This window comes from Lithobates pipiens, unplaced genomic scaffold (genome assembly GCF_037356315.1).
Source record: "Lithobates pipiens isolate NorthernLeopardFrog02 unplaced genomic scaffold, aLitPip1_a1.2 Scaffold_37, whole genome shotgun sequence".
NCBI classification, from domain to species: domain Eukaryota; kingdom Metazoa; phylum Chordata; class Amphibia; order Anura; family Ranidae; genus Lithobates; species Lithobates pipiens.
Window position 1 is genome coordinate 19,517,130 of NW_027507825.1, and position 25,652 is coordinate 19,542,781.

At 45.1% G+C, this 25,652-nt stretch overlaps 1 protein-coding gene across 3 annotated transcripts in view; it reads left to right on the forward strand.

Moving 5' to 3' along the window:
• Positions 1-24,667, forward strand: part of GNG2 (G protein subunit gamma 2) — a 151,088-nt gene extending 126,421 nt beyond the window's left edge. For all 3 annotated transcript variants that reach the window (XM_077466796.1, XM_077466795.1, XM_077466797.1), the window contains exon 4: positions 18,740-24,667. In XM_077466796.1, coding sequence (XP_077322922.1) covers positions 18,740-18,868 — 129 coding nt within the window. In that variant the 3' untranslated portion in view covers positions 18,869-24,667. The remainder of the gene's footprint in view (positions 1-18,739) is intronic.
• Positions 24,668-25,652: the final 985 nt, after the last annotated feature.

Below are 25,652 nucleotides of genomic sequence, written 5' to 3' on the forward strand. Positions count from 1 at the left end.
CCAGCCTCCACCTCCATGCTGACACAATCATCCTCCTCCTCCTCTTCCTCCTCCTCACCCTCTTCCTGTGTGATGGGTGGCACAGCAGGAACACTGTCTGGATAAAGGGGGCCTTGAGAGGCAAGGAAGTCCTCCTCTTCCTGCCTCTGTTCTGCCTCAAGTGCCCTGTCCATTATTCCACGCAGCGTATGCTCCAAGAGGTGGACAAGAGGTATAGTGTCACTGATGCATGCACTGTCACTGCTCACCATCCTTGTGGCCTCCTCAAACGGTGACAGGACAGTGCATGCATCCCTGATCATGCCCCACTGGCGTGGTGAGAAAAAACCAAGCTCCCCTGACCCTGTCCTGGTGCCGTAGTCGCACAGGTACTCATTGATGGCCCTCTGCTGCGTGTGCAGCCGCTGCAGCATGGCCAATGTTGAGTTCCATCTGGTGGGCATGTCACATATAAGGCGGTTCTTGGGCAGGTTCAACTCCTTTTGGAGCTCAGCCAGCCGAGCACAGGCATTAAATGATCGGCGGAAATGCACACAGACTCTCCTGGCCTGTTTCAGGACATCCTGTAAGCCGGGGTACCTGCCCAAGAACCGCTGCACCACCAGGTTAAGGACGTGAGCTACACAGGGCACATGGGTCAGTTGTCCCTGTCGGAGGGCGGAGAGGAGGTTGGTGCCATTGTCGCAAACCACCATTCCTGGCTTAAGCTGGCATGGCGTCAACCACCTCTCGGCCTGCCCCTGCAGAGCTGACAAAACATCTGCCCCAGTGTGGCTCCTGTCCCCCAAACAAACCAGCGCAAGCACGGCATGGCATCGTTTTGCCTGCGTACTTGCGTAGCCCCTGCAACGCCTACGGAGCACCGCTGGTTCTGAGGACAGAGCACTGGAAGAGGCCATGGAGGAAGAAGAAGAGGAGGGGGTGGAGGAGAGAGGTGTGTCACAACCAATAGTAGCATTTTGGAGGCGTGGTGGCGGAACAACCTCCAACACTACTGCACCTTGTCCTGCATCCTTCCCAGCAGCCAGGAGAGTGACCCAATGGGCCGTGAAAGACAGGTAACGTCCCTGTCCATGCCTGCTGGACCATGAGTCAGCGGTAATATGCACCTTACCGCTGACCGCCCTGTCCAGCGAGGCAAGGACATTGCCTTCCACATGCCGGTAGAGAGACGGAATCGCCTTCCGTGAGAAAAAGTGGCGTTTGGGGACCTGCCACTGAGGAACCGCACATTGTACAAACTCACGGAAGGGGGCCGAGTCTACCAACTGAAAAGGCAGCAGTTGAAGTGCTAGCAATTTAGCCAAGCTAGCATTCAACCGCTGGGCATGTGGATGGCTGGGAGTAAATTTCTTCCGCCGGTCCAGCAGCTGGGGCAGGGACATTTGTCTGCTATAATCGGACGTGGATGTACCACTAGCAGAGTTCCCGGAAGCACTTGGCTGTGACACACCTAATTCTACACCTTCATTCCTCTCAGAGCAGGTTTCAGAGAGGACTGAAGGTCTAGTGGGGTTGGAGATGCCAGCTGATGAGGAGCAAGGAGAGGTCCGCTTTGTTCTTTGGTGTGGGTCTTTGAGGTATGCTTGCCAACGAGCTGCATGGCAGGTCAACATATGTCTGGTCAAGCATGTGGTGCCCAAGCGGCTGATGTTTTGGCCACGTGAGATACGCTTGAGACATATGTTGCAAATAGCAGCGGTGCGATCTGATGCACTCGTCTCAAAAAAGGCCCACACCAAAGAACTTAGAATAACGCGCAGAGGAAGCGCTCTGCGCAGGCGGAGCTCTGCGGTGTGATTCAGTCGGTGTGCTGCCCCTAAGCTGGCCCCCGGAGGGCATCCTGCCTCGTTGGACATGTGCCTCATCCTCCTCCTCCTCCTCCCTCCTTCCAGGCACCCACGTGGAGTCAGTGCCCTCATCATCCCCTCCCTCTTCATCGCTGTAGCAAACCTGGCAGTATGCTGCAGCTTGTGGAACATGACTGCCAGATTGCTGTCCTTCTTGAGCATCCCCTCTCTCTGTGCTCACGCTACTGCCTTCCTCTAGCTGAGTGTCATCATCAGAGCCCACCAAACACTGGGCATCCTCCTGGAGCATGTACCCAACACTGTGCTCAAAGAGTTCAGGAGACTCCTCAGGAGGACGTGGTGGGTCTAGGGAAGGAGTCACTGATGATGACATTGAGAGGAGGGACGACAATGTGTTGGCAGCTGCTTTTCTACTACCCTGAGACTGGGTGAGAGAGGATGAGGAGGATGAAGAGGGCTTGGTCATCCACTCTACCAAGTCGTTGGCATGTTGCGGTTCAACATGTCCAGCTGCAGAAAAGAAGGACAAGCATGTCCCATGGCCACGTGCTGATGACAATGCACCGCGTCCACGACCAGCACTGTTGTCTCTAGACACAGAGCCTGCTTGCCCTCTTTTATCGGCTCGCGCCTGTCTGCCTCTCCTTGCTGGCCTTCCAGACATGGTAATGGCCTGAAGGGAGTTGGGTAAAACAGTAGTTGGGTAGTTTATATTGTGCTGGAGGCACACAACACCCACTAACTCCTGCAGATGCCTTTTTTATAGAACAGCAGAGTTAAAGGGGTATATACAGATGTATACTGTGCTGTGCTGGAGGCACACACAACTTCCAATAACTCCCGCAGATGCCAATCGGGCCCAAATAGAGAACAGCTATGTAGGTGGATAATAGCGGTATGTACTGGGTACAGAGCAGGCACACAGCACGCACTATCTCCTGAGTGACACTGCTGACTGCAAGCTCTATTGTTAAAGATGGACCACTAGCTATATAGGTGAGGTGAATATCACGGTGTATACTGCGGTCAGGGCACGCAGACAATAACAAGAAAACAGCAGAGTTAAAGGGGTATATACAGATGTATACTGTGCTGTGCTGGAGGCACACACAACTTCCAATAACTCCAGCAGATGCCAATCGGGCCCAAATAGAGAACAGCTATGTAGGTGGATAATAGTGGTATGTACTGGGTACAGAGCACGCAGACAGCACGCACTATCTCCTGACACTACTGACTGCAAGCTCTATTGTTAAAGATGGACCACTAGCTATATAGGTGAGGTGAATATCACGGTGTATACTGCGGTCAGGGCACGCAGACAATAACCAGAAAACAGCAGAGTTAAAGGGGTATATACAGATGTATACTGTGCTGTGCTGGAGGCGCACACAACTTCCAATAACTCCAGCAAATGACAATCGGGCTCAAATAGAGAACAGCTATGTAGGTGTATATAGTGGTATGTACTGGGTACAGAGCACGCAGACAGCACGCACTAACACTACTGACTGCAAGCTCTATTATTAAAGCTAGATCACTAGCTATATAGGTGAGGTGAATATAGTGGTGTATACTGCGGTCAGGGCACAGACAGTAACCACTACACAAGAGCAAAATAGTAAATCAGCCAAAAACGATTGGTGTGTAACTGTGTTGAAGGTACACAGAACACCCACTGCTTCAGATGCTAACAAACACTACACGAGGCCGCCTGAAAGGCAGCTTTATATAGTGTGGGGCGTGCACTACACAGCCTGAGCTATGATTGGCCACAGGCAGGATGCCTGTGGCCAACCATTGCTCTCCTCGCTACTGGCGCTGCGATTGGCCAAGCATGCGGGGTCACAGTGCATGCTTGGCCAATCGTGAGACAGCAATGCATTGCGCCATCGCAATGCATTGTGGGCCACACGAATTTTGCCGCGAACGGCCCAAACGTTCGGAATTCGGCGAACGCACGTTCGCATGTTCGAGTCGAACATGCGTTCGACTCGAACACGAAGCTCATCCCTAGTTGGGAGATATCAAGAGGATAGGGGAACAATCCTTCACGTATTCTGGGCATGCCCAAAATGTGAAAATTTTTGGAAGATGATCCGACAAATAGCTCAAAACTTTACAGAATGCTTAATTCCAAATGACCCAGCTCTTTTTCTGCTTCAAGTATCTAATATAACAAGTGGAAAATATAAAAAAAAATCAGTTCTCTGTCATCTTTTTAATGCTGCTAAGGCATGTATTCCTTTATGTTGGAAATCTACACAAGCGCCATCTATTGGTATGTGGTTCAATAAAGTAGAGGAAATTTTTAAAAAATGAAGGAATTAATTTTCACAAAACTCCACCAAAAGGAACGATATATTAAAACTTGGACACCTTGGAATATATATATCTTTTTCCAATGAGGGACGAACCCTGTTTTGAAAGCGATAGGGCACACTAAACAAAGGTAATTTAAAGGGGACTATTTAAATTAATGACGTAAAGGGATCTCCCTTGAGACTGAGTAGCACTGGGATGGGACCACGTTCGTATATTTGAAAGAAAGTAGATTATACGTGTATAACCCTATATACTGTACACCTATACCAGTCCTTTAAAGGACCTTTGTGGACCTAGTAGCTAGTGATTTGCAGGCTGTCCCTCAGTCCCTACACTGACAAAAGACAGCTGCAGAACCGGGCAGCAGTGCACTCAGCAATCACCAGCACAGCAGTTCACCAGGACCCTATATACTGTACACCTATACCAGTCCTTAAAAGGACTTTTGTGGACCTAATAGCTAGCGATTTGTGTCACTACAGTCTGTCCCTGCTCCACACAGCAACCTCTCTCTACACTGACAAAAGACAGAATGTAAAATGGCCGCCAGATCAGGTCTATTTATAAGGTAGGGGGAATGTCCAATTGTTCATGTGCTGAAATGTCTCAATTGGCTGTCCTGTACCCCATGATGGAGGTGTCATCATGTGCCAAAGTTCTTTCACACTGTAAACGCATATGTCTGCCGGGCGAACAGCGCCAGAAGTCCGCTGGTTTGGCAAATCGCGAACACGCAAAATTCGCCGCAAACCGGGCGAACCGCAAGGCCATCTCTAATGGAGAGAGAGAATAAAATAATTAGTTGATTGATGGGGATGGTGGTGAGGTATATTATATATTCTACCAAGGATTAAAATGATATCACTTAGAGGAGCGATATAAGTTTGATTATATATGTTTGAACTGTTGATATTATCATTATATATACCTCCAAATATTAGAAAAAGACGTGTTTTTCTGCTTTTTTCTGTTCTATTTTGGTGTTTCTTGTCTTATGAAATAAATAAGATTTAAAAAAATAAAAAATAATAATAATTAAGAAAAGTTTACGTACACATTAAATATAATTTTTTAATGTGAATTAATGTGGGGTTCCTCCCCCCCCCCTTTTTTTTTTTTTTGTGTGTTTTGGGGTGTTAAATGAGGGTAAGATTTTGAGGCAAGAAGTACTGGGACATAAGTAGTAACGGGGTATAATTTAATGGCATAGACATCTAGTTATGGAGAGATAGAATAAAATAATTAGTTGATTGATGGGAATGGTGGTGAGGTATATTATACCAAGGATTGAAATTATATCACCTAGAGGAGTGATATAAATTTGATATATATGTTTGAACTGTTGATATTATCATTATATATATATATATATTTATTAGGAAAAGATGTTTTTCAGGTTTTTTTTCTGTTCTGTCTTGTCTTATGAAATAAATAAAAGATTTAAAAAATTAAGAAAAATTTACGTACAAATTAAATATTTTTTTTAAATTTTTGCATTTTTAATGTGACGAATAAAAAATAAACAGTATTGCTAAAAAGAAAATGTAAATAAAACAAAAATCAAAAGGACAATAAAAAGGGAGGAAGGAGTTAATTAGGATTTAGGGTTTGATATCATCATATTTTTATTTTTTTATTACATATGGATCCACATACGGCCCATCATTTGATCTACACATGAATTGAATAGAAACATTTTATTACAATGTATTTCTCAATAAAGCTACAGAACAACCACTGTAATAGGGAGCAAAATCAGCGAGAACCATTGGGGGAGCAGCAGCAGAGAAAGATGCATTACAAAGTAGACAAAATACTTGGAAGTTTTTTTTTAGGGCATACCCCCAAGATTCTCAGTTTGCAATAAAACGTTCCAAAGTTCCTGTAAATTACATGAACTGATTTGTAGATTTCTCTTAAAGAGGAAGTAAACTTCCCTCTAATGTTTGTACCTAAAGGTAAGCTTATAATAAAGAATACCTATAGGTACTGTAAATATCTCCTAAACTTGCATCGTTTAGAAGATATGTACTGTATAGTGCGCCAATGACCTCATCGGCACATGCGCTCTGAAGGAACGGCCGCCCATGTTCTTTCTTCAGAGCTACATGCCGTGACCGTCGGTGATGCCACGCGACTCAGGGCCAGTCACACAGCTGGAGTATGCGGACTCGGAAGCAAGCCTTCAGCGGGGACGACGAGGGCTTCGTTTTCAAGTAAGTTTCACATAATGTGCGTTGCATACTAGCGCATCATGCCTTTACTTTGCAGGTCACAAAAAACACAAAAGAGGCTGTGTTTATTTCCTCTTTAAAGCGATATTAAACCGCAGTTGACGAAAAAGAAAAAATTCCCTGCAAGGCAATGTCGTCGCATAGTACCACATTATGAGAGACTTGCCTCCAAACGAAGCCCTCCAGCACTGCGCTGTCACCGCTAAGAGGGTTTCAATCATCCCCCGCTCTTTCTTCTGGATTTGTGGCCTCCTGCTGCACGAGTGGCCGGGGGCGAGGTGACGTCACTCCAGCACATGCGCGTGGGAGCCACAGTTTACGGCACGTGCTCTGTAGGTCCGGCACTATATGCCAGATATTCAGAGCGCATGCGCCAGTGACGTCACCAGCTGCATGCATTCTGAATATCTCCTAAACAGTGTAAGTTTAAGAGATATTCACAGTACTTACAGGTAAGTCTTATTATAGGCTTACCTGTAGGTAAAAGTAGTATAACTGAGTTTACTTTACAGTACCTTGAAAAGATATTTATACTCAAATTTTCCAAATTTTTTCATGTTATAACCAAAAACTTAAATGTATTTTATGTGATAGACCAACACAAAGTGGCACGTAATTATGAAGTGGAAGGAAAATTTATAAATTGTTCTCAACGTTTTTTACAAATAAATATCTGAAAAGTGTGGCGGGCAATTGTATTCAGCCCCCTTTACTCTGATACCCCTAACTAAAATGTAGCGGATCCAATTGCCTTCAGAAGTCGCCTAATTAGAAAAATGGGGTCCACCAGTGTGTAATTTAATCTCAGTATAAATGCAGCTGTTCTGTGAAGCCATCAGAGCTTTGTTAGAGAACCTTGGTGAACACACAACATCATGAAGGCCAAGGAACACACCAGACAGGTCAGGGATACATTTGTGGAGAAGTTTAAAGCAGGGTTAGGTTATAAAAAAAAAAAAATCCAGAGCTTTGAACATCTCACGGAGCTCTGTTCAAGCCATCATCTGAAAATGGAAAGAGTATGGCACAATTGCAAACCTACCAAGACATGGCCATCCAACTAAACTGACCGGCCGGGCAAGGAGAGCATTAATAAGAGAAGCAGCCAAGAGGCCCATGGTAACTCTGGAGGAGCTGCAGAGATCCACAGCTCAGGTGGGAGAATCTGTCCACAGGACAACTATTAGTCGTCTCTCCACAAATCTGCCCTTTATGGAAGAGTGACAAGAAGAAAGACCTTGTTGAAAGAAAAACATAAGTCCCATCTGCAGTTTGCGAGAAGCCATGTGGGGGACACAGCAAACATGTGGAAGAAGGGGCTCTGGTCAGAAGAGACCAAAATGTAACTTTGTGGCCTAAAAGCAAAACACTGTGTGGCGTGAAACTAAAACTGCACATCACCCTGAACACACCACCCCCACCGTGAAACATGGTGGTGGCAGCATCATGTTGTGGGGATGCTTTCTTCAACAGGAACAGGGAAGCTGGTCAGAGCTGATGCGAAGATGGATGGAGACAAATACAGGACAGTCTTAGGAGAAAACCTGTTATGCCCCATACACACGATCAGATTTTCTGCAGATTTTTTTTTTTTCCTTCAGGTTTACCAAAACCATGTAGTAGAAGGGCCTGCCTGATAGCATACAAATTGAAACGCCTAAAGTTGGACCTCATATTCTATGGTTTTGGTAAATCTGAAGGAAAAACTCTGCAGAAAAACTGATAGTGTGTATGGGGCTTAAGAGTCTGCAAAAAAACTCGAGACTGGGGCGGAGGTTCACGGTCCATCAGGACAAGGGCCTAAGCATAGAGCCAGGGCTACAACAATGGAATGGTTTAGATAAAAGCATATTCATGTGTTTAGAATGGCCCAGTCACAGTCCAGACCTAAATCCAAATGAGAATCTGTGGCAAAACTTGAAAATTGCTGTTCACAGACGCTCTCCATCCAATCTGACAGAGCTTTAGCTATTTTGCAAAGAAGAATGGGCAAAAACGTCCCTCTCTAGATGTGCAAAGCTGGTAGAGACATCCCCAAGAAGACTTGCAGCTGTAATTGCATTGAAAGGAGGTTCTACAAAGTATTGACTCCGGAGCTAAAGAGTAAAGGGGCTGAATACAAATGCACACCACAATTTTTACATATTTATTTGGAAAAACATTTATCATTTTCCTTCCACTTCACAATTATGAGCCGCTTTGTGTTGTTCTATCACATAAAATCCCAGTAAAATACATTTACATTTTTTGGTTGTAACATGACAAAATGTGGAAAATTTCAAGGCCCACTTATTCAAGGCACTGTAAAGATCAACTCCTACCAAAAATGAGTCCCCGATTCTGCCCCACCGACAAGGCCATAATAAAGTTGTCGCTCTCCCTTGAAGAATACCAAATTATTTGTATTTTTTACATAGATACAGTATCTTTCTGTTTGCCGTAATCATAGAAGACTGATGCATCAGTCTCTTTAGAGTCCATCCACACAGGGGCAACATGACTTCCAGCGAGACTTTGGGAGGCAACTTGGACACGACTTGAGTGTGAATCGCAGCACGACTTGAGACAACTTATAAGGCAACTTGAAGTTGCCTCCAGGACAGGGGACTTTGCCAGTGGCCAATCACATAATTATCGGCTCTGTGGGAGGGAGGCGTTTGCCTAGAAAACAATTGTTACTTCCTGGAAAGTTGCTTCAGTTAAGACGGGGATCCGACTTGGAGGCAACTTCCATTGAAATCAATGGGTACCAGTTGCCTAGAAGTTTGAAGTAGTACAGGAACCTTTTCTGAAGTCGGAGCGACTTCAGTAGTGTACGTTAAGATGGCTCCATTCACTTACATTGATTTTATCATGTTACACAACTTGAGGCAACTTGGGACGACTTCAAGTCGGATCCGAAGTTGCCACTGTGTGAATGGACTCTTGGTGCCGGTTCACGCAGGAGCGACTTGTCCAGGCCACTTCGCCGCCTGACAAGTCGCGCTCCGTTCTGTACTATGGAACCGTTCTAATAGGAGCGAGTCAAGTCGCTCCGACTTAGAAAAAAGGTTCCTGTACTATTTTTGGGGCGACTTGCATTGACTTCTATACAGAAGTCGTTTTGCAAGTCGCCGCTGATCGTGTGCAGGTCGCGTCTGTGAGTCGCGCTGCAAGTCGTGCCACCCCTGTGTGAACCGAGCCTAAGGGATGGTCCACCAAAATATGGACTGTGTTAAGTTTGTTGATAATCTTCAAGAAACCTGGTCCTAATGTAACAAATATAGGTCAAATTTAAAAGCGGTATAATAATATATGGGCAGCCAGCTTGATTGCACTTAAAGCGGTAGTAAACCCGCACGTTTTTTTTTTTAAACCTGCAAAGCAAAAGGCATAATGAGCTAGTATGCACAGCATACTAGCTCATTATTAAATACTTACCTTAGAACGAGGCCCCGACATCTGGCCCGATCCACGCCGAGGGAGCTGACATGCTCCCTCGGCGTTTCTTCCGGGTATCGCGGCTCCGGCGCTGTGAGTGGCCGGAGCCGCGATATCGTCACTCCCGCCGCGCGGGAGATTTCAGTCCGGCCGCTCGGCTGCTGCCGGATTTTGACGGCGAGAAACCCCTTGTGCGCATGCGCCGCTGCAGTCAGCGGCGCATACCGAGGGGAATATCTCCTAAACCGTACAGGTTTAGGAGATATTTTTTTACCTACAGGTAAGCCTTATTATAGGCTTTCCTGTAGGTAAAAGTTAAAAATGTGGGTATACAACCACTTTAACAACCTATATAAGAAACCAGAGCTGGAACCTGATGGTTACTTACATTGTATAACCTTCAGTGAAAAAAAAAAAAAAAAAACTGGAACCTAATTACCAACAGCACCCAATGAAATGTATGTCTACATTGTATACCCAACATCGGTTGCCGTCTTTGGAGCAGAACTTCACTTCTCCCCCCTCCCTATGTTTTCCTCTACCCTTGTACCTGCTGGATTGTGCACAAAAATCCATACTCGCGCATCTGGCAATCCAGCGACGTTCCACCATTTTGCTGCAGGACATCTGGTACCACACTACCATCTCTTCTTCTTCTAACATTACCAGGGGGTGCCAGCAGTTACATAGGTACATAGTTACTAAGGTTGAATAAAGACACCAGTCCATCCAGTTCAACCTGAGTGAGTGTCTACAATTGCCCCTATCCCTGTACATTGCACACTCACATTGGTCCCTACCCTCAAGGAGCCCACAATCCAAGGTCCCCATTCATATACTAGGATCAATTTTGGACAGAAGCCAATTAACCTACCTGCATGTCTTTGGAGTGTGGGAGGAAACCGGAGTACCCGGAGGAAACCCACACAGGCACAGGGAGAACATGCAAACTCCAGGCAGGTAGTGTCATGGTTGGGATTCGAACCAACGACCCTTTTTACAGCTAGGAGAGAGTGCTAACCACTACACCACTGTGCCGCCCTTAAAGCAATCTTTTGGGTTATGCAGTGGCCCTGTGATGATGCGCATGTCGCATAATCAGGGGGATCTACTGTAAAAACCATGACTAGACAGCCAGCACCCCTGATGATGCAATGGAGCAGGTGCACCACAGAGTGCCCTGCAGCCTCCTGGGACCAGTGGGTATCCCAGGAAGTTGCAGGCACTGTACATGTTAATCCTGCCTAGGCGAGAAATAGGGAAGGGCCGAAGTGCAGGAAGGACCCACACCAAAAAAAAATCCAAATCTGTTTCAGGAGGAGGAGGGCAGAAGAAGAATTGATATAAGTTTGATGGGGAAAGTGAAGTTCCACTTTAAGGGCATAAGCATTCAATGCATGGTTCGTGCCACCAAAGTTACGGTAAAGATTAATCAGTAAACGGATGATTGCAGATAAACTATTGCTTCCCAAGATACATTTTAATAAAGCAAAACATTTTTCTTAATGATTATATTTTTGTATATAGGGGTGCCCCTATATACATTCCCTGGCAGGAAGTCCATGGAAATTGCCTCTTTTACCCCCTATAAATCTGATATTGACTAAAGCAACCAATGGGACGCTTGCCTACATCGTATAACCTATACATACCTATACATAACATATAGAAACCCCAAAATCACAGCGGAGTCATGACACATGTTTTCCTCATCCTGCATAGAACACTGAAGCCACAAGAAGAAGGCAGAATGTTTTATTCAATCGCTGAAGATGGTGTACATGAAAACGCGCCCCTTCTGAGTCTTTGCTGTCCCGCTGTCAAAGGCCGTGAGCATCTATAATGTGCTGAATAATAGATGGATAGCCTGCTGTACAGGCTTCCAGAACTGTCTAATATGGCCGGACCATAGAACAAGAAATTCTCTTTATTAGAGTGATAATGTTGGAATCTCATGTATTGAAATATTAAAGAGGAAGTAAAGGCAAATTTTTTTTTTTTTTAACGCACCCTGTAAGGCAAAGGCATAATGAGCTAGTATGCATAGCATACTAGCTCATTATGAATAACTTACCTGAGAACGAAGCCCCCTAAGCGGCCCTCAGTATTCCTCTTCGCCGCTGCCATGGATCCCGCAGCGACTTCTAGGTCTCACGGCATGAGCACGGGAGCCGACACTCGTGGCTATATCGCCACGATCTGCGGCCTGCCCAGTGCGCCTGCTCGCCGCGCTGTCTTCAGGTAAATAACTCCTAAACCATGTAGGTTTAGGAGATATTTCTTGGACCTACAGGTAAGCCTTAATCTAGGCTTACCTGTAGGTCAAAGTTGGTTGTAAGGGTTTACAACCACTTTAAAACTGGTGCTGAGGGAAATATGAGGCTCCTGCCCACAGCAATCAATCAAAGGTTGGCTAATATTTTCCAATCTGCGTTGACAATAAAACTTTGGATGGGAGGTCGGGGTGGAGATACGGTACGTCCAACAAGGAAAACCTTTGTAGGCGGATTGTCATTTGTTGGTAAGGCCTCCTTTTGGTTACTCTACCTTTTTAAAGAGATCTACAAAATGTAAATATACTTAAAAAAAAAAAAATATTAATCTTAACCCAAGAACAGACATAAAATTTTGCAGCTTACCAGTTCTTGGCCCTTGTACACACGGTCGGACATTCCGACAACCAAATCTGTCGGGTTTTGTTCGAAACTGTTGCATACACACGGTCGGACAAAGTTGTCAGAAAATCCGATCAGTCAGAACGTGATGACGTTATTTCGTTAGGACGGGACTACGTTCAGGCTAGTAGCCAATAGCTTTGGTCTAGGAATTTGATCTGAGCATGCGTGGCACTTTGTCCGATCAGAATTCTTTACACATGATCGGACAAAGTCCAATCGGATCATGTTGTCGGAAAATTTTATAGCCCAGCTGGAAATCTTGGTCCGTCAGATACTCCGACGGAAACAGTCCGATGGAGCCCACACACTGTCAGATTATCCGACAACACGGTCCGATCGTACATTGTCCATCGGAATGTCCGACCGTGTGTACAAGGGCTTAGATGTGATGGCTACATTATTTTACAGTATTTCGTCACGCTTCCCCCCCTCCCCCCCGGTTCAATAATTTTTTTTAATGCAGGTATACTATTAACCACTTAAGCCCCGGACCATTTTACTGGCTTAAGACCAGACCACTTTTTGCGATTCGGCACTGCGCCGCTTTAACTGACAATTGTACGGTCATGTTTTTTCCCCCCACAAATAGAGCTTTCTTTTGGTGGTATTTGATCCCCCCTGCGTTTTTTATTTTTTGCGCTATAAACAAAAATAGAGCGACAATTTAAAAAAAAAAACAAATTTTTTACTTTTTTTTTTTACCCAAAAATATATAAAAAAAAATTTTTTCCCTTCAGTTTAGGCCGATACATATTCTTCTACATATTTTTGGTAAAAAAATCGCAAAAAGCGATTTATTGATTGGTTTGCGCAAAAGTTATAGCGTTTACAAAATAGGGGATAGTTTTATGGCATTTTTATTAACATTTTTTTTTTTTTACTAGTAATGGAGGCGATCAGCGATTTTTATTGTGACTGCGACAATATGGCAGACACATAGGACATTTTTGACACATTTTTGGGACCATTGTCATTTATACAGCAATCACTGCTATATAAATGCACTGATTCCTGTGTAAATGACACTGGCAGTGAAGGGGTTAACCAGGGGGTGGCAGTGTAGGGGTTAAGTGTTCCTAGGGGCGTGTTACTAACTGGGGGGGGCTGGGCTTTGTTTTAGTGAACACTGATCTCTGCTCCAATCACATGGAGCAGAGATCAGCGTCACTTGTTGCTAGGCAGAATGGGGAGATGCTGTTTACAGCGGCATCTCCTCGTTCAGCCGCCCCGCAGGACGATCACGGGTATGCCCGCGGCGATCGAGTCTGCGGGACCCGCGACCGGACTCGTGGGGGTCCCGACAGGCATGCGAGCGCGCTGCCGGCGGCTCGCTCGCGATGCCAGGGCGGCATTTAGAACTGGGCGTACCTGTACTCCAGTATGCCTGCCCATGCCATTCTGCCGACATACATCGGTGTGCGCCGGTTGGGAAGTGGTTAACAAATACAGTAAAATCAAAGGCACCTAGACTGCCTACGGATGGGCTAGGACTGGCGCATGAAGAGCATAAAACAGAAAACATGAACAGAGGAGTGAAGGCCTCTTGTCTAAATGATCACAGAAATCCTGAGTGCAGCATACATATACTTAGTGGTTAACCCAATAGAGTGCAAGAGTAGCCAGGACAAGTATGTTCATAACTCTGCATTTCGATAGTCCTGGGCATCCGTCAACCGTTAAAGAGGGCTAAGGGCCCCGGCAAGAGTAAGAAGAGAATAGGAAAGAGGTAGGGTAGGGGAAAGAGAGAGAGAGAGAGTAGGAGACCAGGGATCGCCCAAGCTACTAGTCGGAGCTGACCCACACTGGTCAGGGGAAGTTCAGAGAAGGCATATGTAGCGGATGACATTTTGGACAAAGTGTCACTCATGTGTAAATTTAGTTTTTGCCTCAGAACAGTAGTGGGGTTCTAATGGTTAATTATGTAGGTTAACTTTGACATCAGTTTGGCTGGGCTATGTTAGAGGTTCTGCTTGGTCATGTGAACGGTGAGGTGCAAATGACAGGCCAGAACCAGGCCAGGTTGGACGTTTTGGGTATCAGCCTTCTCGGAACCAATCAGCGGGTGTGCCGGGTCCCGCTGAGTAGTCTGGGAAGGGGTACTTAAGATGTTGAGGTCACGTATTGGGAAGAGTTTGTGAGGCCCGTGCGGTCTGTTCTTGTTTCCTGGACTGGGGTAGCCCCGTGAGGGGTCCCAGTCACGGGGTGTTCAACATCCCGCAACATTTTTCTGTTGGTTACCCCCAATAAACCCGCCTGGTCTGGGGTAGGGATCCGTCTGTTCCCGAGTCTCGGAACCGGCTGGTCCGAGGCGCAGTAACCGAGGAAGGATTCAAGATGTCCGGGTGTGCTCTTGGCTTGGAGGGGCACCACAGCTCGTGAAAGTGACCGGGGGAGGACTCTTCTGAGGAGGGCCAACAAGATGGCATCCTGAGAAGTGCCTGGTTACTAAGTTGGGAAGGACATTGACAAATCCAGTACTACCAAGGAGACCGAGAACGTTCCAGATACTGAGGAAAAAGGTTCCTGTTCACTTTCAGTTACAACTTGTCAGAGATTTTACAAGTTCGGAATCAAAGTGCTGACTGCCATAATCTCTGGCTAGAGATTTGTTCAGCCTTGAAGCGCCCAGTTGCGAGTGGCTACTCTCTGGGTGATACTAGAGACTTTGTCTGCAGTTCAAGGTGCCTGAATTCTTCACCCGGTGCCCTCTGTTCCTATACGAGACTGTATTATTTGGATGTTACCCCTGCAAAATAAAACCTTTCAAAAGGACTTTATTGGTGTCAGCACCCAAGTTGTTGGGTATCAACCCTGGGAACCCCTAGACGTGGACGAACAAGCCAAGTGGAGGTAACCGGTAAGCCCAATAAGTCAATGCCGCCCTACAAAGGGTTATGGCCGCTACACATACGTCAAACCATGGCTCCCAAACTTTAAGGAACTTTGTATGTGTGTCTTTAAGAATACTAGACATTTGTTAATTGACCATCATGGCCATCAAGCGCAACAGTCACTTTTCAAACTGTATCTACTGTATGTATTAGCAACATTGTCACCCAAGCACAGGAAATGTATTAGGAGGTGAACTACAGACCAGAGAAGTGCAGTCAGGCTCTGACTCACCTGCCATGAACATAAAAAAAATAAACTTTGGGCCTCCTGCCACCTATGGTTTCCGGAGATACAGGGCTTCTTTCACAGCCTGTCAGAAGCTACATATAGAGTGGCTAGTTTAAATACAAGCTGGCACACTGTTTGCAGCAGACTGAGAGGTTGAGCGCACAGTGCCTCTCCTCACTTGCCAACATGTACACCCACGGCGATTCACGCAGCCGAACCAACCTGCCATGGTATAATGATGGCGGCCGCTTGGAAAGTGGTTAAATAACATACGTGTTATACTTGCCTATTCTGTGTAATGGTTTTGCACAGAGCAGTCCCAATCCTCTTCTTCTCAGGTACCCTGCCGGAACTACTGCTCATTCCTAGGCTGGATGACAAAAATACAAATCCTTTGGCAAGGTCATCCTTATTTCATCTCTGTAGTTATCTGATTGTCTGGAATTCAGCTTAAAGTGGTTGTAAACCGTTACAAACCACTTTGACCTACAGGTAAGCCTAGATTAAGGCTTATCTGTAGGTCCAAGAAATATCTCCTGAACCTATACGGTTTGCACTCTGATGTAAGGGGGTGCTGATGGGACACTCAGAATGTAAGTGGGCTGGTCTGGAGGAAGTCCAGGGCCACATTTCTGTCCCAGTCCAGCCCTGAACACCTCTAGTAATAGAAGATGAGAATCAAGAGTCTATGCAGGGGAGACAATAGTGGACAATCGTCTGCAACGAGTTTCACCTGGAGTTGTGTATGCGCCACCCAGGAGGAAGGGTAGGTACTCTTTCCGGGGACTGTGGACTCACGTACCACTGGTAGTGAGTCAAACACGCTCAGAAGGAAGCTGAACTCTGATGTCCCATCACCGGAAGTCCTGATGGTATACACAAATGTCTCGTCCTATGAATAATCATAAAAAGCATCAAAAAGAGAGATTAAGAAGCCTCCACATGGTGTAGATCAAAAATAAATGGGCTTACCATATTTAAAGAGGAAGTAAACCCTTATGGGTTTACTTCCTCTTTCATTCCCTGCAAAGGTAAAGCATAATGGACTACTATGCATCGCATCGCATGCGCCGTAGACAGCGGTGCCTGTCTTTCGGCAAATATCTCCTAAACCGTGTAGGTTTAGGAGATATTTCTTGGACCTACAGGTAAGCCTTAATCTAGGCTTACCTGTAGGTCAAAGTGGTTTGTAAGGGTTTACAACCACTTTAAACGTTACTTTTACATCAGCCTTTTTCAACAAGGGTGCCTCCTGATGTTGCTAGGAGTTCCTTGAGCAATGAGCAAAAGGTGAATTGAGATCCCACCTACACTGACCAAAAATGCAAGAGGGCATCTCTACATTGCCCACTAATGTTGAGGAACAATACAGTTTTTATTGTCCGCATTTCTTTGCTGTTGTTCGGAGCACAGTGGGTGTAAAAAAAAAAAAAAAAATCTTCTCTTGTCTAACGGGCTAGGTAAGCCATGTAAATGATTTGTGTATATATAGAATGTTTTGAAGTTATGTGATTACCCAAATATATTGTGAACTGTAGGTAAAATAATTTTTATCAGGGGTTCCTCTAGTCCTGTGTAGCACTGACCCCCGAAGGAGCTGCTGGTTTTATTGGGCTTACCATACCCTTCTTGACCTCTTGTACGTCTAGGGGTTTCCCGAGGTAGATGGCCCAAAGAATTGTAGAAACTGACACTGGATCCTCTTTTTGGGATATTTATTTGAAAAGACAAGCAACACAGCTTCTCGATGAAGGGTAGAGGGGTTAGGAAGGAAGTTCAGGTACTTTTGGAACTGCAAAAGATAGGAAGTCTGTCACTATAGAAATCCAGAGAATTACTGTTCACAACTGGATTCTCACAGCTACCGGATAGACCTCCTCTCACTAGGCCTAGCAGCTGATAGTGTTTTAGGTAAAGCAAAGTCTCTGCCACAGACTTGGATGTAACTGAGGGACGTAGGTAAATTTAGAGAGCTATCATACGGTACCAGTATCTTGCAGCCGGTCCGGCGATACTGTATGAGTGTAGATCCACTTGGCGTCCTTCAACTGAGCCTCCAGGGTCTTTCTGAGAAGCCAGCCTTATGCATGGCCTTCTCCCGAAGAGTCCTCCCCTGGGTGCTTCTCCAGTTGCTGGGCCTCTCCACAGAAGAGACGGCACCGGACCACCTTTTGAATCCTCCTCCTCTCAGTTAGCCAGCCCCGAGACTCGGAATTGGATGGATGGGGGCTGGTCAGGAGGACCAGGACCAAACAGACAGAAAATATCTTCCGGTCCGGAACCCAGAAGCACGTGATGTCAGTACCTTAAATACCACCTCCTAGAATGCACAGCAGGATGACACTCCCACTGGGCTGGTTCCGAGAAAGAACGGCACCCAATACGCCCAGCTAGTGAGAGACTTCCTATCTTTTGCAGTTCCAAAAGTATCTGAACTTCCTTCCTAACCCTCTACCCTTCATTGAGAAGCTGTGCTACTTGTCTTTTCAAATAAATATCCCAAAAAGAGGATCCAGTGTCAGTTTCTACAATTCTTTGGGCCATCTACCTCAGGAAACCCCCTAGACGCACATGAGGTCAAGAAGGGAACGGTAAGCCCAATAAAACCAGCAGCTCCTTCGGGGGTCAGTGCTACACAGGACTAGAGGAACCCCTGCTAAAAATTATTTTACCTACAGTTCACAATATATTTGGGTAAGCACATAGCTTTCTCACACTTGCCAGGGGTGACAGCGACACCTGTGGCCAAGGAGAACCCAGCGCAATCCAGCTAGACTGGTACTGAACCCGCAATTTGACATAATTAACCCTAAAACCCAACTGTGGTTTTAGGAACATTAAATTGAAAAAAAAACACATGCGTCACGAGCCAGCGCCACACCTGCAAAATATTTTAAGGGTTCCTCTGGGGTAAAATGTTGAAAGGCTGCTTTACATCAACCATCAACTAAAAAGTAGAGGTTTGGCTTCAGTTGAGCTTCCAGCCAATGGAAGTAGAGAAGTTTTACTCGAGGTTTTAATTTGGAAATGTTGGTTTCGTTTTATTCAGGATTACATTTTTTGGGCGGAAATTTTGGCATGCATGTTCTTCCACTTTAAAAAAAAATAAATAAAAAAATCCCTAAAATGTTTTTTTTTTTTTTTTTTCAAGGTATCGAAGGCAGCAGCAGACTTGATGGCCTACTGTGAAGCCCACGCCAAGGAAGACCCATTACTGACCCCAGTGCCTGCTTCAGAAAACCCTTTTAGAGAGAAGAAGTTTTTCTGTGCCATCCTGTGAAGTGGGAGTGACGCCTTGCACCACCAGAGGCTTTCCAAATGGCGATTTTTAGAATTTTTAACACCAAAAACTCCTTATACAGTCTGCAGAAAAACAGCAACCGCATAACAAATACATAATAGCTGGAAACTCGGATGCCCGTGTGCACATACACGGCACCCATTCGGGAAACAAGACAAAGTTCTTGCGACAAAACTTGCTGTCTTTTCCAGGTCGTAGAAAAAAAAAAAAAAAATTGTAAAGTATAAAGCTTTGTGACACTTAAGTTAAGATCCATGTTTCCTTAGGTTTGTTTTTATTATTATAATTATTTTTTACCATACTGTTTTTTTGTTCCTGATATTCTGTTATTTAAAAAATGTCGAGGTTTAAATTGTCATTTACTAGCAGCAGGAAAAAAAAAAACACATTTTACAACTGTGTTTATATGTCCTATTTTGATATTGTGCATTGTTAGTGTAGCACAACAATTGTTTTCATGATTGGGATGGTTTACACAAATAAATTTTCACAGCACGTACTTAGGGACTTTGCAGGATGCCACTTTTCACTAATGATATTGCTATTTTTGTTCATAAAGTAGAGGGTAATCTGACCACAATTTTTAATATTTTTGATGTCGTTTTTGATTCTGCAAAAAAAAAAAAAAATAAGAAAAAAAATTGTCTAATGCCATAATTTTTTTTAATATCAATTTCTAGAAACTTTTAAAAGGCATTCTACATGGAAGCAAAACCATACACTCTCCACATAGTGTAATAAGCTGCAAGTAACTGTTACTCTGCCATTGTAATAGATATAAATGGTGCAAAGGAAGATGGAATTAAATAATGAATGGATATTTTGTAGATAGGCAACTCCTATCCTCATATTTATTAATTTGGAACCACTAATCAATAACTACTGCAGTAGGGAACAGACACAAAAGATACGCTCAGCATCTTTCCAAATAACCGTTCTCCTTTATTATGACGCATTTGAAGGTTTTTATTCACATGATTACGTAGGTATCACATTAATATTACAATTGTACATTTATGGTAACAAGGGGCGTAACATAGGCAGGCTAATTCTAATCAGGACTCAAAAGAATGCAAAACATGTACTGAAAACATTATTAGTGCTGTGTGCACAGTGAGGGCAGTGTACAATACATATAGAATATACTTATATACAGAACCTACAAATTTCCATTACAACTATATGGCCAAGAATTTGTGTAGACCTAAAAAAAATAGGACCTACTATATAACCAAATGTCTGTAGACCCCACTCCAAACTGAGCTTAGCTATGTAGCGTGGACCTCTTATGGGCCCCCCGTAGAAATGTCCCCGGTTCTCTTCCCGTGTAGGTGTAAAGACAGCCGGACGCAAAGCAGCATAAACAGTCTCACAACTCAAGGACCAGGCAGGGAATGTCTTTTTAAGATTTAATGCACAATTAATTTTCTTTGATAGGATGCAGTGTGAGATTTGGGATACTCCAGAATTGGTGCACTAAGAAAGCAGAGGACACTCTTGGTTTTGTCTACATCAGGGATCTCAAACTGGTGGCCCTCCAGCTGTTGCAAAACTACAAGTCCCATGAGGCATTGCAAGGCTGACAGTTACAATCATGGTTACCACAGGCAGAGGCATGATGCGACTTGTAGTTTTGCAACAGCTGGAGGGCCGCCAGTTTGAGACCCCTGGTCTACACTCTTCAGAACAATGCTCCTCTTTGCAGATCATAGGAGAACAAACAAACCCGGGACTCTGAGCAAAGGAATGGTTCCAAATCGCCAACACTGGAGCTGATGCTTAAACGGTTAAAGAAGCAATAGCCACTAAGATCTCACACTCTGGACTATACTGTCCCTGTGTCTTGGATGCAGGGCCGTCATTAAGACCCCTTTCACACCGAGGGCGTTTTGCAGGCTCTATAGCGTTAGAAATAGCGCCTGCAATCCGCCCTAAAAAAGCTGCACCATTGTCTGTAGTGTGAAAGCCCTGAGGGCTTTCACACTAAAGCGGTGCGCTGGCAGGACGTCAGGGAAAAGTCCTGCCAGCAGCTTCTTTGGAGCGGTGTGTTTACCGCTGCTCCCCATTGAAATCAATGGGGCAGCGCTGTAATACCGCCGGCAAAACGCAGCTATTGCGGTGTATTGCTGGTGGTTTTAACCCTTTCTCACCCGCTAGCAGGGGGGTAAAATGCGCCGCAAGGTGGCCGAAACGCGCCGCAAATCTGGCGGTAAAACGCTGCTAAAACTAGCGCCGTTTTACTGCCGACGCTATGGGCGGTGTGGTGTGAAAGGGGTCTAATACTGCTTGAACCCTGGGCAAAACTTTTCTTGGGGGGGGGTACCCCCATGCAGTTTTGCTCTCCACCTGCTCTGAGACATAAAATAATTAGCAGTTAGACTCAAAATAATTTTACTGAATCAGATCAGGCAGCTATTGCGATTGTTTGCTTAGGTTACAGTGTATCATTGCCGCTCACTGACTGGTTGCTAGAGGTTACAGCATATGATTTCTGCTTGTTGATTGGTTGCTAAAGATTACTGTGGATATGACCTCAGGGGGCATGACAGACATATCAAGTCTGCCAACCGCCGCAATTTACATATGAATGCCGCCATTTATTACATATGAATGCCGGTAATTTACATGTAAACACAGGGTCTGCAGGTGAGTCATCTGTACACAACAATAGGGCAGAGCTGGGCAGCATGAGTAGCGGCACTTCACACTCGGGTATTGGGACACAGCACAGGAACAAAACCTCGAGGGACGAGGGAATTTAAACCAGGATAGTTGGCAAGTATGAGGCAGCTGCTTTGGGCCCCACAACAATGACGGGGCCCAGGGCAGCTGCCCCTTTTGCCCTGCCTGGATGCATCCATCCAATACTGGCCAGACACTTCTCATGTGAACCTCCAGGACAAACCCCCTTTGAATTGGCTCTAGGTCCTTTCAGAAAGTAGGCCCTTCAGCTCTCCCTGAGCTGGGACCTCGAACTTCTGCAAGCTTTAGTTACTCTACCCAGAAAGCCCACATCCTTTCAGGCTCAGAACTTCTCCTCGACAAGAACCCTGCTTCTCCAGGCCCCAGACTATTTATGAAATATTCAGCCTCCTACTGGGCATCCTCTGCCCCAAGGATTAGCTGAGACCACATGAATATTCAGGCCCAGGGTCTGCCTCTTACAACCCACTACATTCTAGAATCAACTAGAAGGCGGTGGGGGGGGGGGGAGGGGGGACAGTTGAGCCTGCAGCCAGGGAAACCCACAACAGCAAAAAATAATCATACACTGCATTACAAAGCAGGTAAAAAAAGCTACATTTACCTGAACCTCTCTGGCAACTTATTCTAGGAGGGTGCTACAGGTGTTTCCATTTAAAGGTACTTTTGTTACTACAGCAAGGACATTTTAGACAATTGTGCACTTCCAACTTTCTGGCAGCAGTTTGAAAAAAAAAAGGTCCTTTTATGTTCCTGCACAGTGTTACCCCCATAAGATATGGTCTGACAAGTACAATTTAAAGGAACTTGAGTGGGCCCGCACAGAGTCCTGACCTCAGCTCTATTGGATGAATTGGAATGCCAATTCTGGGCCAGGTCTTCTCCAACATCAGTGATCGTCAACCTCACACCCTACATACTTACCAACATATTGTTCTTGGATCTCAGGACACTGTTAACCCCACCCCATGGTGCACATTTCCTACACACACCTTTTTGTTGGCAGCACCCAGGGGCGGACTGACGACTCGTGGGGGCCCCGGGCAATAGGAGATTATGCCCCCCCCCCCCAGGCAATCAGAGATTATGGGACCACACAGTATACACACACAGTATACAATCACACAGTATACACAGACATGTTTCTATTGGCTGAGAAGGTACTGGAAAGGTGGGGCAGCTATAATCTCAGGATTTTTAGACCAAAAGGATGTCGGTAAGGGACATTTCAGAGACAGATGTAAAAAAACACAGATTTTTACATACTGTCCCTGGTTTTACTGAGGCTGGCAACCCTGATGGGGCCCCCGGGCAGTGCCCCAATGGTCAGTCTGCCCCTGGCAGCACCCAAATCATTTGTCAAGGCAATTTCGTGCAGCACATCTAATCAGTTCCCAGTGCTGGTTCTCTCTCTGTCTGAGCTCTCCTGCACAGGCAACTGCAACAGGCTTATATCAAGTCAAATCCAGACTTTCATTTAAAAAAAAGGTTTAATGTATAATATGTATAAAATAATACCCAGCTGCATTCATTTGTGTTTTTTATATCTGGCTGGAGTTCAGCTTTAAAAGTGCATTCACACCTGCACTCCAATTAGATGTGAGAACCCAGCAGGATCTCCTGCCATTAGCTGTGGAAGGTACCCCCCCTTGAAAGCAATGGGAGGTTACTGCCTCCCATAACTACACTATACTACCAAAAGTAATGACATCCCAGTCTTAGTCCGTAGTGTTCAATATTGAGTTGGCCCACCCTTTAGAGCTAAAACAGCTTCAACTCTTCTGGGAAGTGGGGTCTATGGGAATGTTTGACCGTTCTTCCAGAAGCACATTTGTGAGGTCAGGCATTGATGTTTGATGAGAAGGCCTGGCTCGCAGTCTCAGCTCCAATTCATCCCAAAGGTGTTCTATCGGGTTGAGGTCAGGACTCTGGGCAGGCCAGTCAAGTTCTTCCCCCCAACTCGCTCATCCATGTCTTTATGGACCTTGCTTTGTGAACTAGTGGCACATGTTAAAACCGGAAAGGGGCCATCCCCAAACTGTTCCCACAAAGTTGGGAGCATGAAATTGTCCAAAATTTCTTGGTATGCTGACACCTGAAGTTCCCTTCACTGGAACTAAGGGGCTAAGCCCAACCCCTGAAGAACAGCCCCCACACCAGAATCCCCCCTCCACCGAATGATTTGGACCAGTGCACAAAGCAAGGTCCATAAGAACATGGATGAGCATCTTTGGATGGAGGAATTTAACTGGCCTGCACCTCAACCTGATAGAACACCTTTGGGATTATTTAGAGCGGAGACTTTGTACCAGGCCTCCTTGTCCACATTGCTTCTGGAAGAATGATCAAAAATTCCCATAGACCAGTGTTTCTCAACTCCAGTCCTCAAGGCGCCCCAACAGGTCATGTTTTCAGGATCTCCCTCAGACGAAACGGCTGTGGTAATTACTAAGGCAGTGAAACTGATCAAATCACCTGTGCAAAATAATGGAAAGCCTGAAAACATGACCTGTTGGGGGGCCTTGAGGACTGGAGTTGAGAAACACTGCCCTAGACACCCTCCTAAACCTTGTGGACGGCCTTCCCAGAAGAGTTGAAGCTGTTATAGCTGCAAAGGGTGGGCCAACTCATTATTGAACCCTACGGTGTGTGTGAGAAGGCAGGTGTCCTAATACTTTTGGTAATATAGTATATTTATGGCCACTTGCATGTAATCTCTCATGCAGTGATTACAATGCGAGTGATCGGCCCTGGACACAGGTAATCTGCATCCAGAGTCAATCACTCGCATGAGCGATTACATGCTGCGAGAGCCAGCAGCTTCCCATTGCTTTCAATGGGATGGGTGGTGCCCTCAGCTACTCGCAGGAACCCCCCGCTAGGGCTCTCGCATTTAAATCGCAGTGCCGGTACATTTTGTAGGTGTGAATGCACCCTAAAGGGTAACTCCGCTTTCATGGAAATAAAACCTGGAAAATCCAAAAGAAATAAAAATTAGCATAGTATATACGGTACAATTGCTACGCTAAGCCATATTGTAATTGAACGTTATTAAAAATGACCTTTCCTTTTCAATCTGCAGCCGCTGTAATTTCCTGTAAATTTCAATGCAATATGGCAACCTGACAGTATTCAATACATAATTGGTTTACAGAACACTCCTAAAAAAAATGTGATTTCCTGCTTGTGTGATTGGCTCACTGAGATACAAGTCAGATTTTAGGCACACCCCATGTAATAGAAATGGAAAGGGGGAACCACTTTTGTGGAGAAAAAAAAAATAGCAAATAAAATAAAAAATAATAATCACATCTAAAGGGATGCAGACCCTGTAATTTTCCTCATTAGCTCCCTGCAGGTGCACAGCTGGTTGATAAATATGAAACCTTTCCCATTCGATTCAATGAGCCCAGACAAACACACAGGGATTTCTTCAGAATAAAAAAAGGTAGGAATCTGCAACGTTTCTTCAAATCCTTGCAATGTTTTTTTTTTTTCTAAACAAAAGTGGAGTTTTTCTTTAAGTTTTGGTGAGACGCACCCCAAGGGTTACCACTTCTAAAGGGATGCAGACACTGTAATAACTTTCCCCATTAGAACACAGAGGGGGTTATTTACTAAAGGAAAATACTTTGCACTGCAAGTGCACTTGGAAGTAAAGTCGCCGTAGATCCGAGGGGGACATGCAAGGAAAATAAAAAAAAAACAGCATTTTAGCTTGCACATGATTGGATGATAAAATCAGCAGAGCTTCCCCTCATTTCAGATCTACCTCTTAGATTTAGAGCGACTGCACCTCCAAGTGCACTTGCAGTGCAAAGTGGATTTGCCTTTCGTAAATAACCCCCCCCCCCAGAAAGTGCACCAGCTGATTTATAATGAACCAGACCCCCCTATTCAGAATCAAGTGAATCACAGCAACAAAAGGCAGGAATCTGCTACAACGTTTTTGTTAAAATCCCTACAATGTGCATTGATCACCCAGAGGGGAATGTTTTTTTTTTTTTTTTTTTCTCAACAAAAGTGGAGTTACTCTTTAAAAATTAGATCAACAATAACC